The following is a 16,183-nucleotide window of genomic DNA, read 5'->3' on the forward strand; positions in this document are numbered from 1 at the left end:
CATACAGTGTCTGTGTTTTTCTAACTAAAGCATCCATGACAGATGGCTACCCAACCTTTGCTTAAAAACCTCTATCATGGGAATTGGGGTTGCTTGTGTGTAACCTCCACCTGCTCCAAACTGCGTGAGGCGGTTGCGTTTTCCCCGGCTGAGCAGCCCCCCTTGGGCATGACTGCTTCAGTCGCTGGCAGAATCCGTCAGTGGGCGTTTCCTAAACTTTTTCCAACATAAAAATTCCTTAACGGACAGCCTCCTTCTCGCCTCTCTGCACGGCAGCCTTCTGCGCAGAGTGGGCGTGCCTATCGATGGTCCTCCACTCTCCTCACTGACCTCACTTGAAGAGTCTCGGAGCCTCCCCTCCGAGGTGCTCTCCAACCCTCCTTTCTTCCTGGTGCCACCTGATTTTCCTTCCCCCGCGGGAGCCCTCTTTCCTCCTGTACTGGTTCCTTCTCCGGCATCATTGGAGAGCCTCACCTCTCTATCTTGCTCCGATGTCAGTTCCCTGACAACCTCCAATGGAGGAGAGTCCACAACCCTTGAAGAGAGACCCTTCCACTGTTGAGCAGCTCTTACTGACAGAAAGTTCTGGTGTTTAGTCAGACTCTCCTTTCTAGTCACTTGAAGCCATTGGTAACTGTGCTGTGCTAAAGGTGCTGAGATGTGTAAGGAGACCCCTATCTTCCTGCCGGAGCTTCAATTCCCAGAGCTCCCTGTGAAGAGGAATTGATTGTTAAATCAATCTGGCAACTGTAGCTTTGTGAAGGGAAGAGGTGTCTCCTATGAACTCTTATCACCCTTAAGAAACTACCACCCCCAGGATTTGTGTAAAAGATATACCTGCTGCGTATCTCTCTGTCATTCTTCTGTTAAAGAAATGTTAGGTGTCAATGTAGCCTCCCCTTCTAAGCTAGGTGTGCTTACCTTATAACCAAAATAAGGAATCCTTCTGCCTCTGTTTCCCTCCTGTAGGGTGGCATCTTGCAGGATTTTGCTAGAATATATGTCTCGCCAGAGTGGTGCATGCTCCGGTTATCTCCCACTTGGACTACTGCAATGTGCTCTACGTGGGGCAACCTTTGAAGGTGACCTGGAAACTGCAACTAATCCAGAATGTGGCAGCTAGACTGGTGACTGGGAGTGGCCACCGAGACCATATAACACTGGTCTTGAAAGACCTACATTGGCTCCCAGTACATTTCCGAGCACAATTCACAGTGTTGGTGCTGATTTTTAAAGCCCTAAATGGTCTCAGCCCAGTATACCTGAAGGAATGTCTCCACCCCCATCATTCAGCCCAGACACTGAGGTCCAGCTCTGAGGGCCTTCTGGTGGTTCTCTCCCTGCAAGAAGTAAGGTTACAGGGAATCAGGCAGAGGGCCTTCTCAGGTAGTGGCACCCACCCTGTGGAATGCCCTCCCATCAGATGTCAAGGAAATGAACAACTATCTGACTTTTAGAAGACATCTGAAGGCAACCCTATTTAGTAAAGGTAAATGTACCCCTGCCTGTACGGGCCAGTCGTGTCCGACTCTAGGGTTGTGCGCCCATCTCCCTTAAGAGGCCGGGGGCCAGCACTGTCCGGAGACACTTCCGGGTCACGTGGCCAGCGTGACGAAGCTGCTCTGGCGAGCCAGCACCAGCGCAGCGCACGGAAACGCCGTTTACCTTCCCGGTATAAAGCGGTACCTATTTATCTACTTGCACTTAGGGGTGCTTTCGAACTGCTAGGTGGGCAGGAGCTGGGACCAAAAGACGGGAGCTCACCCCGCCGCAGGGATTCGAACCGCCGACCATGTGATCGGCAAGTCCTAGGCACTGTGGTTTTACCCACAGCGCCACCCGCATCCGCCCTCCCATCAGATGTCAAGGAAATGAACAACTATCTGACTTTTAGAAGACATCTGAAGGCAATCCTATTTAGGGAAGTTTTTAATGTTTTATCATGTTTTTAATATTGTGTTGTGAGCTGCCCAGAGTGGCTGGGGAAACCCAGGCAGATGGGCAGGGTATAAATAATAAATTATTTTTATTTTTATATAATCTGAAAGGCATTTATATAAGCATAACTTTACAGGAAACAATGTGTGTAAGCTCATAAGAATTCTTAGAGGTATCAGTAAATACACTAAGGATTCTTAGAGCAAAAATAGATAAGTGGGATTGACGGAGAATCAGTTATCAAGAAGAATGACTACAACATACTAGTCATTCAGTTTCAGCTAAAGTACCTGGTGCCTTTGCAATCTTTGAATGTGTCAGAGAGTTCGAAAAGCCCCAACAATTTTGAGATGAGTGAGGTTGCTAGTGAGTAAGGGTGGACCACACAGATTGGGCACCAGAGGCAGCTAAGGTGTGCTTGGACACCTGGTCTCCTAGATCAGCGTTCTTCAACTTTGGGTCCCCAGATATTGTTGATGTCTATCCAGGCATCCCTGGCCAGCCTAGGTCAAGGATGGTGGGAGTTCTAGTCCAACAACATATGGGGACCTGCTTGTAGTGATTCTCTTCTCAACTATGGAAGATGTGGTCTTCAGATGGGTAATGGTGGAAGTTGAAGCATCGCTGATCCAGGTCAGGGTGGGGACCTGCGTCCCTTCAGGTGCTGCTCGACTACAATGTCCCTCTTCCCTGACAGGTGGCTAGGCTGACTTGTGTCAATGGGAGTTGGTGACTTTGGTAATCTTTGCACAGCTGCAGGCGCTCCACCTCTGATCTAGCGGGACTACTTGATAGAATGCTGGATAGGCAGAAGAAAGACCAAAGCCTGGTGCTAGAGCATCTTCATTGCAGGTGGGTAGTCCCATTGTGTGCCCCTGATTATCGCCTGGTGATAGAAAGTGGAAAGCAAGGGAGATGAGTGCATCTACAACAAGAGGGAATTCCACAATTGGGGGTGGGGAATGACCAAGAAGACCCTGCTACAGCTGTTACGGGGCTCTATCATCTATCTTTCATCTATATCTATCTATCTATCTATCTATCTATCTATCTATCATCTATCATCTATCATCATCTATCTATCATCTATCTATCTATCTATCTATCTATCTATCATCTATCTATCTATCTATCTATCTATCTATCTATCTATCTATCTATCTCTATCTATCTATCATCCATCTATCTATATCTATCTATCATCTATCTATCTATCTATATCTATCTATCTATCTATCTATCATCTATCTATCTATCATCTATCTATCTATCATCATCTATCTATCTATCATCTATCTATCTATCTATCTATCTATCTATCTATCTATCTATCTATCTATCTATCTATCTATCTATCTATCTAGCTATCTATCTATCTATCTATCTATATCATCTATCTATCTATCTATCTATCTATCTATCTATCTATCTATCTATCTATCTATCTATCTATCATCTATCTATCTCTATCATCTATCTATATCTATATCTATATCTATATCATCTAATCTATATCTATATCTATATCATCTATATCTATATCATCTATATCTATATCTATATCTATATATCTATCATCTATATATCTATCATCTAGCTATCTAGCTATCGTCCCAAGAAAATTTTGAGATATGGGCTAGCAATACTGGAAGAGGCATTTCTACATGAGCCATTGTGAACCAGGGTTGCCAGTGTTTCCTCCCAGGGTGGTGAAGTTTCAGCATGCTGGCCACAGATGCATACTCTCTAACATTTCTCCAATGAAAATAGGAATTGCTATTTAACAGCAGCAGCAGCAGCAGCAGCAGCAATAATAATAATAATATTTATACCACACCCATCTGACTGGGTTGCCCCAGGCACTCAAGTAGTAGTAGAAGAAGAAGAGTTTGGATTTGATATCCCGCTTTATCACTACCCGAAGGAGTCTCAAAGCGGCTAACATTCTCCTTTCCCTTCCTCCCCCACCACAAACACTCTGTGAGGTGAGTGGGGCTGAGAGACTTCAGAGAAGTGTGACTGGCCCAAGGTCACCCAGCAGCTGCATGTGGAGGAGCGGAGACGCGAACCCGGTTCACCAGATTACGAGTCCACCGCTCTTAACCACTACACCACACTGGCTCACATTCGAAGTCTGCTTCCAATGTATATAAAATCATAATAAAACATCAAACATTAAAAACCTTCCCTATATAGGGAATGTATAATTACTTACCGGTATTTCCTTGGTTTGGGTGGTTGTATAATTCCATACCAACTGATGAAAATAGGGACTGGACTTAACAGTCGGGGGTTCCTTTACCTTTACGTTTTTAAGGGAAAGCGGGACATTCTGGGATCAAATCAGAAACCTGAACGGCTTCTGTAAATCCGGGTTTGTCCCTGGAAAATAGGGACAGGGTCTGCAGATACCAAACCCTAACATTGGCCCTACTTCAATATCCTTAGATTAAATATGCTTCTGTCTCCTTCTCCTTTTCTTGTGCTTTTCGTAGTTGCACGTACAGCCAGAAATTCAGCAGGTGAGGCTTTTACCTATTACTGTCCACCACCTCTGTCCGAATGCCAAAGTCAGGATTCCATTGACCAAGAGACAGCATTAATCCATTTACTGTCACAAATATACAGCTCATCTGTAAGAGGGAGCTGGTGTCAGGGTGGCATTACTGCATAGGACCATCTTGTCACTGATTAACACTTTGCACTGCCCTCTAGTGAGTCGTAGTGGCACTGTGGGCCTATATTTATATCCCAGAGATGGTGCCATCACTCACCCGGGCTTTTTGTTCCATTCCAGATGGCCCTGGGCTCAGTAGCAGTCAAAGAAATGCACTGCACTGGCTTCCACTGCATCTGCCCCCCACATTCCAGTCCTCCGCCCCAGCTTCAGTGGCAAGTGGATGGAGAGACCTGCTATGGGAATAGCCCAAGAGGGACCCTTAAGGTGGCTTGTTGAGTCCAGGCAAATGATGGCATCAATTTCCTGTGCCAGAAACAGAATAGAATAGAATAGAATAGAATAGATTCTTTATTGTCATTACACAAGTGCAACATTGCACAAGTGCAACGAAATTGGATGCCATCCCTTAAAAACAACAAAAGCAAAACAACAACAACAACCAAACAAACCACATTCCAGCCACACCCACACCAACACCCATCAAACTCCCAGGTCACACTATCGAGTTACAGCATTCAAAAAGGCCACAGCTCTTGGATAGAAATTGTTTTTCAGTCTATTTGTCCTTGACTTGATGTTTCTATATCTCCTGCCAGAAGGCAGTAGTGCAAACAGACTGTGTCCCGGGTGAGATGAATCCTGCAGGATGTTGTTTGCTTTCCTAAGACAACGGGAACCGTACAGTTCTTCCAAAGATGGGAGAGGATGACCAATAATCCTTTGGGCTGTGGTTATGACCTTCTGGAGCACCTTCCTCTCCCTAGCTGTACAACTGGAGAACCAAGCACAAATACAGTATGTAAGAATGCTCTCTATGGAGCCTCGGTAGAAGGACACCAGCAGTCTCTCACTCAGATTGTTCTTCTTCAAAAGTCTGAGGAAATAAATTCTCTGCTGGGCCTTCTTCACCAGAGCAGTGGTATTTGCGCTCCAAGTCATGCCCTGATCGATAGTTACTCCCAAAAACCTGAATTCCGCCACCCTCTCCACCCGTTCCCCGTTGATATACAAGGGCTGAATGTCCGCCTTTTTTTTCCTGTAATCCACCACCAATTCCTTGGTCTTAGCCGTATTAAGAGCCAGATTGTTCTCTCCACACCAAACACAGAGCTTGGAATGGGATCACAATACCACCTGCTTTGGGACGGATCCTCTTGGGGCCTACAGAGTAAAAGTTCTTGCACAGCAAACCTACTTTTCCAAAAGATTGGGCTTCTAACATTAAAGCAGGCATGGCCAAACTTGGTCCTCCAGCTGTTCAATAGTTGAACAAGTTATCTTGGAGGGCGGCCGACTTTGAAGGTTTTTATACAGAGGTTGGATGGCTATCAGTCAGCAGGGCTGGCTCCAAAGGCACCTCAGCTGTTTTGGGACTACAACCCCCATCATCCCTAGCTAACAGGACCAGTGGTCAGGGATGATGGGTATTGTAGTCCCAAAACAGCTGGAGGGCCACGTTTGGCCATGCTTGCATTAAGGAAAAGGAGAGGGATATGCACTGGATAGGTTGGATGACAATGGTTTTGATGCAATGTCATCTATGGTTTCAGGATAGCTATAGAGTCACTCACAGGCGAGCACAGAGGTGCTGGCATACAGTTTAAAGTTCCTACTCAACCAAATTGCAATAGTCAAAACAAAAAAAAATTCCTTCCAGTAGCACCTTAAAGACCAACTAAGTTAGTTCTTGGTATGAGCTTTCGTGTGCATGCACACTTCTTCAGATACCAAGAACTAACTTAGTTGGTCTTTAAGGTGCTACTGGAAGGATTTTTTTTTGTTTTGACTATGGCAGACCAACACGGCTACCCATCTGCAAATTGCAATAGGTAAGTCCCCCAGAGCTGAACCTGAATCATTGCCTGCAGCATTTGGAAACCTCAAAGAGGCAAATATAGGTTGCTGCTCCAGACTGAAGGGAACCCAGGAATCGTTGCATTATTAACAATAAAAACAACAACAAAAACCATTTTATTATTTATTCCCTGCCCATCTGGCTGGGTTGCCCCAGCCACCTTGAGTGGCTTCCAGCACATATAAAAACATAAAAAAGCATCAAACATTATTTATTTATTTATTAGATTTATATACTGCCCTTCATCATAAGATGTCAGGGTGGTTCACAGAATAAAACACAGGATAAAAACAAATAAATAAGTAAGACAATACCAGCAAAACAATAACAATAGCATCAAAAGCTTCAATATACAGGGCTGCCTACAGATGTCTTCTAAAAGTTGTATAGTTATTTATCTCCTAGGTTTGGGGGTCAGTTCATTTACTATCTTGCCTGATGAAGAGTTCTGAAGAACTCTAAACCTTGCACACTATTTCATTTATTTTTTATTTTTTACATTTCAGTGGGCCTAATAAAGGTCCCACAATCCCTCTTGTGGGATTGGGGATTTTGTTAATGGGCCAACATGGCTAACTTTGTTTTTCCCGTATACATAGCTATCTCTTCCTGGATCAATAACTGGGGCTAATATCAAGGTAGAAGCAATTAATTCAGAATATGGGGGAAATGCAGAAGAGCAGATTTGGAGTGAATGTGCTGAACACAACAATACAGTGGTACCTCGGGTTAAGAACTTAATTCGTTCTGGAGGTCTGTTCTTAACCTGAAACTGTTCTTAACCTGAGGTACCACTTTAGCAAACGGCGCCTCCCGCTGCTGCTGCGCCATCGTTGTACAATTTCTGTTCTCATCCTGAAGCAAATTTCTTAACTCGAGGTACTATTTCTGGGATGGCAGGGTCTGTAACCTGAAGCGTCTGTAACCTGAAGCGTCTGTAACCCGAGGTACCACTGTATTTACTTACTGGAGCTTCAGTGAAGCTGATGATTTGATATTGGAGCTTCCTGTGTTCTGGGCACTGTCCTCAGCAAAGGCATTTTCAAATGAGGAGAAGAGTGAGTACCTCAGCTTCTACCTGAAATCATAACCCATGAAGGCAAACAAGATGGGGTTGAGGCAGCTGTTGATGAAAGCCAAGCAGTATGCCAAACGTTCACCAATAATAAAAAGCTCTGACTGCGATTCCAGGCTTCCTGGTTCTTTCTTGTAGAAAGAGAGGATATGAGAGGGTAGCCAGCAGACAAAAAAGGCCGCAGTCACTGCTGTGATGACCTTGATGGGTTTGTTTGATTGGCTCAACTGGTTCCTCCTCATTTTCAGAACAACTGCCCCATAGCAAACGACAATGACACTGAAGGGGATGACGAAGGCAAAGATGAATTGACTGGTGGTCATTGCTTTGTGAGTGAACTTCTTTTGTTCCTGAGTGTTGCCATAATCAGGGACACACCCCTTCTTGCCATTTGGAACCTCTCCACTGAAATAGAAGTGTGGTGAACATAGCACCAAAGCCAAGATCCAAACTCCGAAGGCTACAGTGGAAGCTCGCTGAGGGGTGCGGTGATTATGAGCCCACACCGGCCACAGTGTGGAAAGACATCGATCAAGGCAGATGACCATGAGGAGGTAAATGCTGGCATAAAGGTTGAGGTAGCTAAGGGTGCTTCCGATCTTGCACATCAGGTGGCCAAATGGCCACTCTTCCAGGACTAAATTGGTAATTATCAGGGGCAGGGAGAAGGTGAATGTGAAATCAGCAATGGCCAAGTTGAGGAACCAGACAGTGTTGACTGTCCTCTTCATACGGAAGCCGGTGATGAAAATGACCAGCCCATTCCCAGTGACCCCCAACAGGAAGATAAGGCTGTAGGCTACTATAGTGAAAATATTCATCCTGCTCTCAAGGTCATCATTTGAATTGCTATGAGCTGTTCGTTCAGTTACACTCATCATTCCGTTCTGTGTGAGAGTCTACTCTTCTCCTTCTTTTCCTTGCTGAAACAAAATAATAAGAAAATAAGAACTAATGTGCTGGTCCATCTTGCTCATCCTCCTGTTTATCACAGTAGCCCAGCCAGATGCATGTGGCAGCTCACAAGCAGGGCAGATAAGGAACGCGCCACGTTATTTGTCCCCAAGAATATGGAATGGAGAAATATCCTGCCTCTAAATATGAGGTCCCCATTTAGCTATTGCTAAAGATGAGCAAAGGGACACGGGTGGCGCTGTGGGTTAAAGCCTCAGCGCCTAGGACTTGCCAATCGAAAGGTCGGTGGTTCGAATCCCCGCAGCAGGGTGCGCTCCTGTCGTTCGGTCCCAGCGCCTGCCAACCTAGCAGTTCGAAAGCACCTTCGGGTGCAAGTAGATAAATAGGGACCGCTTACCAGCGGGAAGGTAAACGGCGTTCCGTGTGCTGCGCTGGCTCGCCAGATGCAGCTTGTCACGCTGGCCACGTGACCCGGAAGTGTCTGCGGACAGCGCTGGCCCCCGGCCTATAGAGTGAGATGAGCGCACAACCCTAGAGTCTGGCAAGACTGGCCCGTACGGGCAGGGGTACCTTTACCTTTACTTTTACCTTTAAAGATGAGCAAATCTCTCCATTTGGATTTTTTCAGTTTCTCATTTTTTCCCTAATCTTAAATTCAGTTCCCCACATTTCCAGATCAATTTGCAATTAAAAAAAAAACCCCTCATGAAAATACATCAACATTTCTGTACAAATGTATTATAATATATACACCTTTCTGCAAAGCAATTTCATTTTGTATGTTTCTCCCTACACGTTTTAATGTATACTGTGTTTCAGCATATGCATTTTTCAAAAGTATTTGGCTGAAGGAAATGGCAAAGGATAGCTGTGTTCCAGTTCTCTTGTTTCAGAATATTCAAATTATGAAATGAATTCAAATTATGAATGTTCAAATGAGAAATGAATACAATTTCTCCCCATTCTTAGCTGTTGTGCTTAATAACAACTCTCAGCCCCCTTAGCAAAGTGCAGTTCCCAATTCCCAGGACTCCTTGGGGGAAGCAGATTCAGCCACAAAGGCCTGTGCCTTTAACACATGCATTCCAGAGAGAAATCTAGCCCTTGTAGCTTTCCCAATTTAGAGATGCAATGTTTGTGAAGGATACACCTGATAGATATATCCTGGTCATTTACATGCTAAAGAAGTGAATCCAGTGTTAGGGAAAACTGGACACCCTCCTCTCAAGCTATGTGTGCTTACCTTTTAAGCCAGACGAGTTGTCCTTCAGTCTCTTTGATTTCTTCCTGCAGACTGTTGGAGGAGTTTTCTGGAAGATATTTATATAGGCTTTACTTTCAGAGAGTAACGCATGCAAGACATTTCAGCGTGTCTGCAAGAAGGAAATTGGATTGGCAGAGAATCCATTATCAGGAAAAAAAGAGTATTGTGTAAGAGTCATTTAGTTCCAACTAAAGTACTCTGTGCCCTTCTGGTCTTTCTCCACATCAGTTCGGTATGTTGAAGTTCAAATCAGAATGTTAAAAAACGAAACCTCTCCGCGACTGAACAATTTTTTGAGACAAAAGAAGTCACCTACTGAGTAGGGGTGGGCTACTCAGGCTGGGCAGCAGGGGTGGCTAGGGTGTGAAATCAATCTTTGAATGAGCCAGACCGTTCACAAAAAACCCCAACAATTTTAGACAAGTGGATTGAAGTTGCCTTGTGATTAGGGGTGAATCACACAAGTTGGGCACCAGTGGCAGCTAATATGTGTTTGAAGACCAGGTCTCCTAGATCAGCGTTCTTCAACTTTGGGTCCCCAGGTATTGAACTGTCACTCCCAGGGTCCTACACACACAGCCAATGATCAGGGATGGTGGGAGTTGTAGACTAACAATACCAGGGGGCACAAGATTGAAGCTACTCCCTTCACAACTATGGAAAGTGCAACCTTGAGATGGACAATGTTGGGAGGTGAAACAGCACTGAACTCAACCAGGGCAGGGGTTTGCCGGGCTACAGCTTCCATCATCTGGTACAGCTGGCTATGCTGGCTGAGGCTGATGGAAGTCGATTATTCCACAGGAATAAAGCATAGAAAAGGCTCAAATGGCCACCCATCTTTGCACATGTGTGGTGGATGGATTGAAAATGTTTTCAGCAGGTGCCAAAGAGATGTCAGTAAGGGGGATGAGTGCATACTCTCCAATGTTTCTCTGATGAAAATAGGGATGTCCTGTTCTGCAACAATATAAATAGTAATAATTTTACTATTTATACCCCCGCCCATCTGACTGGGTTGCCCTAGCCACTCCGAGCAGCTTCCAACATATATGAAAAATCATAAAACATTAAACCTTAAAAAACTTCCCATACATGGCTGCTTTCAGATGGCTCGGGGGTCAGATAACTCCATACCCTCCATCATTTCTCTGATGGAGAAGGAAAGGCAGGACATTTTGGGATCAAATCAGAAACCAGGATGGCTTCTGTAAATCTGGGAGTGTCCCTGGAAAATAGGGACACTTGGAGGGTCTTCGAGTGTATCTCCCATGGGAGGGAATTCCACAACCAGAGAAATGTGATGGTGGGCAGGACTATCAATAGAGCATCCTGAGCAGATTTTGAGGCATGGGCTGGCAATAAGGGGAGAGGCACTTCTCCCTGGTGAGTCAAGATTGCCAGAGTTCCCTCCAAGGATGCTGAGTTTTCAGCATGCTGGCTACAGATGTTAAACCCTGACATTAGCCCTGCCTGAGGAAACGTAGAATAGATTTGCGGACTTCTTTAATTGTAGGACTCTTGTACCTTTTACAGTTGCATGCGCAGGCAGGAATTAAGCAAGTGAGGCTCTTATCGATCACTGCCCAGCACTTTTGTCAGTTTGAGGGAGTCCACCATCCTGTTCTCTCAGTGCCCAGACAGATGTTTTTGGGAATCCTGCAACCAGGACCTGAGCACAGTAGCAGTGATCCCCACTTGTGATCCCTAAGAACTGGTACTCAGAGGCATACTGCCTCCAACATTGGAGTTAGAAAAGAGCCATCATGGCTAGCTAGCCACAGATTTCAAAATGATTTCACTTGCATAATTGTGCAAGTCATATTGAGTTAAACAGAACGTGCACAGGCAGATTATTCAGTGAAATAAGTCAGGGGGGGAATATGATATGGATTTCATAAACCCATTTCTTTTCTAATTAATTCAGTAGCATTCTCTCTTCCCAAAGGAAGAGAACACAATTGTTCAGTGTGTTCAAATTTGCCTCTTCTGCATTTTTATCATATTCTGACTGAATTTCCTCTACTTTGATTTCAAGTCTGGTTCTTGGTCCAGGAAGAGGGAGGTGTGTACATGAAAATCAAAGTTAGCCACGTTGGCCCATTATGAAAACCCTCCCAAATCCACATTAGAGTAAGAGGCCAACCCAAATGTCAGAAAATGATGTGCAAGATTTCTCCAGAACTCTTCATCAGGCTACACAGAGGTGGTGAGAGCAGGGGAAGAAGATGACCGATGTTGAAGCCATAGAAGTGGAATCATTGGGTCTTCAGATGCCATTCAAACCTACCTAACCTTAGCTCCTGCCATCTTGGAAAATGGTCAGGGTGGATGAAGAGAGCTGAAGTCCAGCAGCTTTTGGAGGTTCAGAAACTCAACATCCCTGCCACAGTCTCAATTTAATTGTGATCAAATTAAGTTCTCCTAGGCACAGTGCATATTTCAGTTTGCTCCCAGTGTTGGTTGTAGGGCTGTTGGGATAAAGAAGCATACAATAGTTGACCCCCCTAGATGGGCCTTTGCTCTGGTACAGTACAAAGTAGTATTCTCCATTAGCTTATGCTAGCTATCAATCAATGTTGTTGTGTAATCCCAAATCACAGCATCATCACAGGAAGGAAAAATATTCCTATGTTTCTGTTCTCTCCACAGCATCCAGCATGTTCTCCAACCCATCAAGTCATCATTCCAGAATGCAGGTTTGGTTTGGTTTGGTTCTACTTTGATTACAATGAGACAACTGTGTTCCCACACTAGGGCAGAACTACCTGTGGCTCTGGCAGACCCATTTCCCCCCAATATAGGTGCTTGTTGGCAAATCTTTAAAGGAGCTGGGAGGGACCTTTCTAGCAGAAAACTGATGGGAGAGCAATCCTGAACCTTTCTTCCTTTCCCCACCACCATTTCACCTTCAATCCGGAAGAATTTCCTTAAACATTAGGGAGAACTTTCTCTTGGTAAGAGCTGTTCAACAGTGGAATGGTCTCCCTCAGGTTATGGACTGTCCTCCATTGGAGGTTTTCAAGGAGAGGTTGGGTGGGCATCTGCTTTGTATGATTTTGTTGAGATTCCTGCATTGCAGGCGGTTGAACTAGATGACCCTCAGGGTCACTTTCAACACTATAGCTCTGTGATTCTGTGATTCTAGGTTTCCCTTTCAAAGAGGCAATGGAGGAATCCAGTGCCCCCTCCTCACTGCTTCTTTTCTGATGGAACTCACTGATGGAACTCACTGAGCCCACTTTCTAAGCATTTGGTTTACTCTTGTAGATTGGTATCTTAGAGGATTTCCTAGAAGATATGTTGACAAGATCAGCATAACACACAGGAAGTGAGACTGCAAAACACTTGGCAATCAAGACAAGAGCTCAGATGGCCTCAGTGGGTTTTGGAGAGATGCAATCGGGGTTGGGGAGCCTTTGGCCCTTCAGTTGTTGCTGAACTACAACTCCCATCAGCCCCATCAAGCGTAGGCAATGGCCAGAGATTATAGAGTTGTAGTTCAGCAACATCTGCAGGGCCAAAGGTTCCCCACACGTAATGGAACCAAAGTCTTGCTCGTATCATGTTTCATGTTATATGTAACATTCTGCAGAGTTTGCTACTCCAGCTGCATTTCAGACCCTCCAAGTGCCCCTATTGAAGTTGCCTAGTGATTAGGGGTGGATCATGCAGGTTGGACACCAGAGGCAGCTAATAATAATAATAATAATAATAATAATAATAATAATAATAATAATTTATTATTTATACCCCGCCCATCTGGCTGGGCCTCCCCAGCCACTCTGGGCGGCTTCCATAGAAACCAAAAATACACTAAAATATCACATGTTAAAAACTTCCCTGAACAGGGCTGCCTTAAGATGTCTTCTGAATGTCAGGTAGTTGTTTATCGCTTTGACATCTCGTGGGAGGGCGTTCCACAGGGCGGGCGCCACTACCGAGAAGGCCCTCTGCCTGGTTCCCTGTAGCTTTGCTTCTCGCAATGAGGGAACTGCCAGAAGGCCCTCGGCGCTGGACCTCAGCGTCCGGGCAGAATGATGGGGGTGGAGACGCTCCTTCAGGTATACTGGACCTGAGGTGTGTTCGCAGACCAGGTCTCCTAGATCAGTGTTCTTCAACTTTGGGTCCCCAGACATTGAACTGTCATTCCCAGGGTCCCCACCCAGCCAATGATCAGGGATGATTGGATTGCTTTTAGCATTAAGGAAAGGGACAGGGATATGCACTGGAAAGGTTGGATGACAATGGTTTTGATGCAATGTCATCTATGCTTTCAGGATAGCTATAGAGTCAATCACAAAGCAAGCATAGAGATGCTGGCACTTCTGCTGCAATCTGCCTCTGATCATTTAACTATAATGGCTAGGAACAATGGATAGATTTGCCCTCTAATTTGTCTTGACAGTTCTGAAGGCATCTCCCAGTTCTCCTTCATATTCTCCTACATCTACCATCATTCTTTCTTGCCACCAAGAAAGCAGTGCAAATGTGCACAATTAATCTGCCACACCAGATCTGGACTTTAGAAACTTATCTTCTGATTCATGGCTTCCTTGATGTATTTTCTCATTTCCTCTAGAGAGAGGGAAATGGCAGTGCAAAAATGGAACTTTCAAAGCTGCCTTATACCAAGATTTATTATTATTATTTCTAAAATATCTGTAATTTTCATTTATATACATAATCCCATCAATGTCTTAATCTGTTTACAGTTTGGTTTTAAATATTCAATAAACCACTTCCATTCCTTTCTAAAAAGTTTGTTGTCTTGATTTCTTCTTCTTCCGGTAAGTTGCCTTATACCAAGATTGGTCTGTCTTGCTCAGAATTGTCTACAAAGTCAATACTGAGACTAAGGAGGAGGAAGGTCAGAGCTACCCTCTGGACTTAGTTGTAGGGCAGAAGGCAGATAGGTGGGAAATGGATGAGGACGGGGTAGAAGCACATCAAACCCCCTAATACTTTGGTTCTCAAACTTTTTCCTCTGGGCTCCACTTCCAGAATAAAAACCTGTTCTCACCACGCCGAAATTTTTATTGATAAGAAATACATTGGAAAACAAAAAGGAACAACTGCTCGCAGTGCTTAATTTGTAACACAGAACACAACTACTTTATTACACGATCATGGGACATCTGGAAAGAATAAAACAATGCAGCCACATGTGGACGTGAATCATTCCCATAATATAATGATAAACAAGCCTCTTACACATGTACCTTAAGCAGGTCTATTTTTCTAGAAAAAGAAAGATGGCACTGCGTGCTTGACAAAATGGAGAATTGGGCATTGCCAGAGAGCCCTCCTATGGTTGTGGGTTTTCAGAATTCTGGCCACAGATGCTAAGTCCCAACATTACCCGAGGACACGTGGGATAATGTTGTAAAGTGCAATATACAAATGTGACACTAGATGGCAAAATTGAGCCATGACAAATTCAATTATTTTTCAAAACGTTTTTTTAAAAAAGCATTTTCACAGCGTTTTTTATATGTGTGTAGATTCTACCCTAGATTACATTTGCTGGCCTCTTCTTTTTGTTGGGTGCTTTGGACTTTAATATTTGCATTTACAGGCAGAAATTCAGCAGGAGAGGACTGTACCTATTACTGCCCACCACCTCTGTCAAATTGCAAGAGCTGGGATTCTGTTGACCAATGGGCAGCATGAATTGGTTTATTAGCACAAAAATACAGTTCTTCTTTAAGAGGGAGCTGGTATCACAGCAGCGTCGCTCTATGAGACAATCTTGCCACTGTTTAACTGCAGTTACTTTGCAGCATCCTCTACTGATTCATTGTGAAACTGCTGCCTGATATTTTATCCCCAGAGCTGGTTTATCACTCGCCCTGGCTTTTTATTCCTTCCTGGGTGGTTCCAGGCTCAGCAGCAACCAGAGAAATTCTGTGTGCTGGCGTAAGGAGAATGGCCTCCTCTGCTCCTGCTCCCTGTGCTCCAGGCCTGCAGCAAGTGGATGGAGAGACCCTCTTTGAAAACAGCACCTGAGAACCCCTCAGGTCCAGGAAAATGGTGCGACCAGCTTCCTGTGCTGGAAACAGAGCCTGGATCAATGGCCAGAACATCACCTGCCTTGGGATGAAAGATTTTGCAGCCTCAAAAAGTAAAGTTCCTACTCAACCAATTGCCAGAAGTAAGTCCCCCAGACCTGACCTTGAATTCCTATGCATTGTTGCCTGTAGCAGCTGAAAATCTCAGAGGCAAATGTAGGTTGCTACTCCTGACCAAGGATAGCCTGCTAGTCCGACTCTAGAGTCACGATACACTTATTGTTGTTGTTTAGTCGTTTAGTCGTTTAGTCGTGTCCGACTCTTCATGAGCCCATGGACCAGAGCACACCAGGCACTCCTGTCTTCCACTGCCTCCCGCAGTTTGGTCAGACTCATGTTGGTAGCTTCGAGAACACTGTCCAACCATCTCGTCCTCTGTTCATAG

The 16,183-nt window shown here is 44.7% G+C and overlaps 1 protein-coding gene across 1 annotated transcript; it reads right to left on the bottom strand.

Moving 5' to 3' along the window:
- Window positions 1–7,458: 7,458 nt before the first annotated feature.
- LOC114603485 (formyl peptide receptor 2-like) lies at window positions 7,459–8,369 on the bottom strand. Its single transcript, XM_077932613.1, has one exon. The coding sequence runs from the start codon at window positions 8,367–8,369 to the stop codon at window positions 7,548–7,550; it is 822 nt and encodes a 273-aa protein (XP_077788739.1). The 3' UTR covers window positions 7,459–7,547.
- Window positions 8,370–16,183: the final 7,814 nt, after the last annotated feature.

Source organism: Podarcis muralis, chromosome 7 (genome assembly GCF_964188315.1).
Source record: "Podarcis muralis chromosome 7, rPodMur119.hap1.1, whole genome shotgun sequence".
NCBI lineage: Eukaryota > Metazoa > Chordata > Lepidosauria > Squamata > Lacertidae > Podarcis > Podarcis muralis.

Coding starts and splice junctions, on each gene's coding strand:
- LOC114603485 (XM_077932613.1), bottom strand. CDS start 8,369: ATGAATATTTTCACTATAGTAGCCTACAGCCTTATCTTCCTGTTGGGG.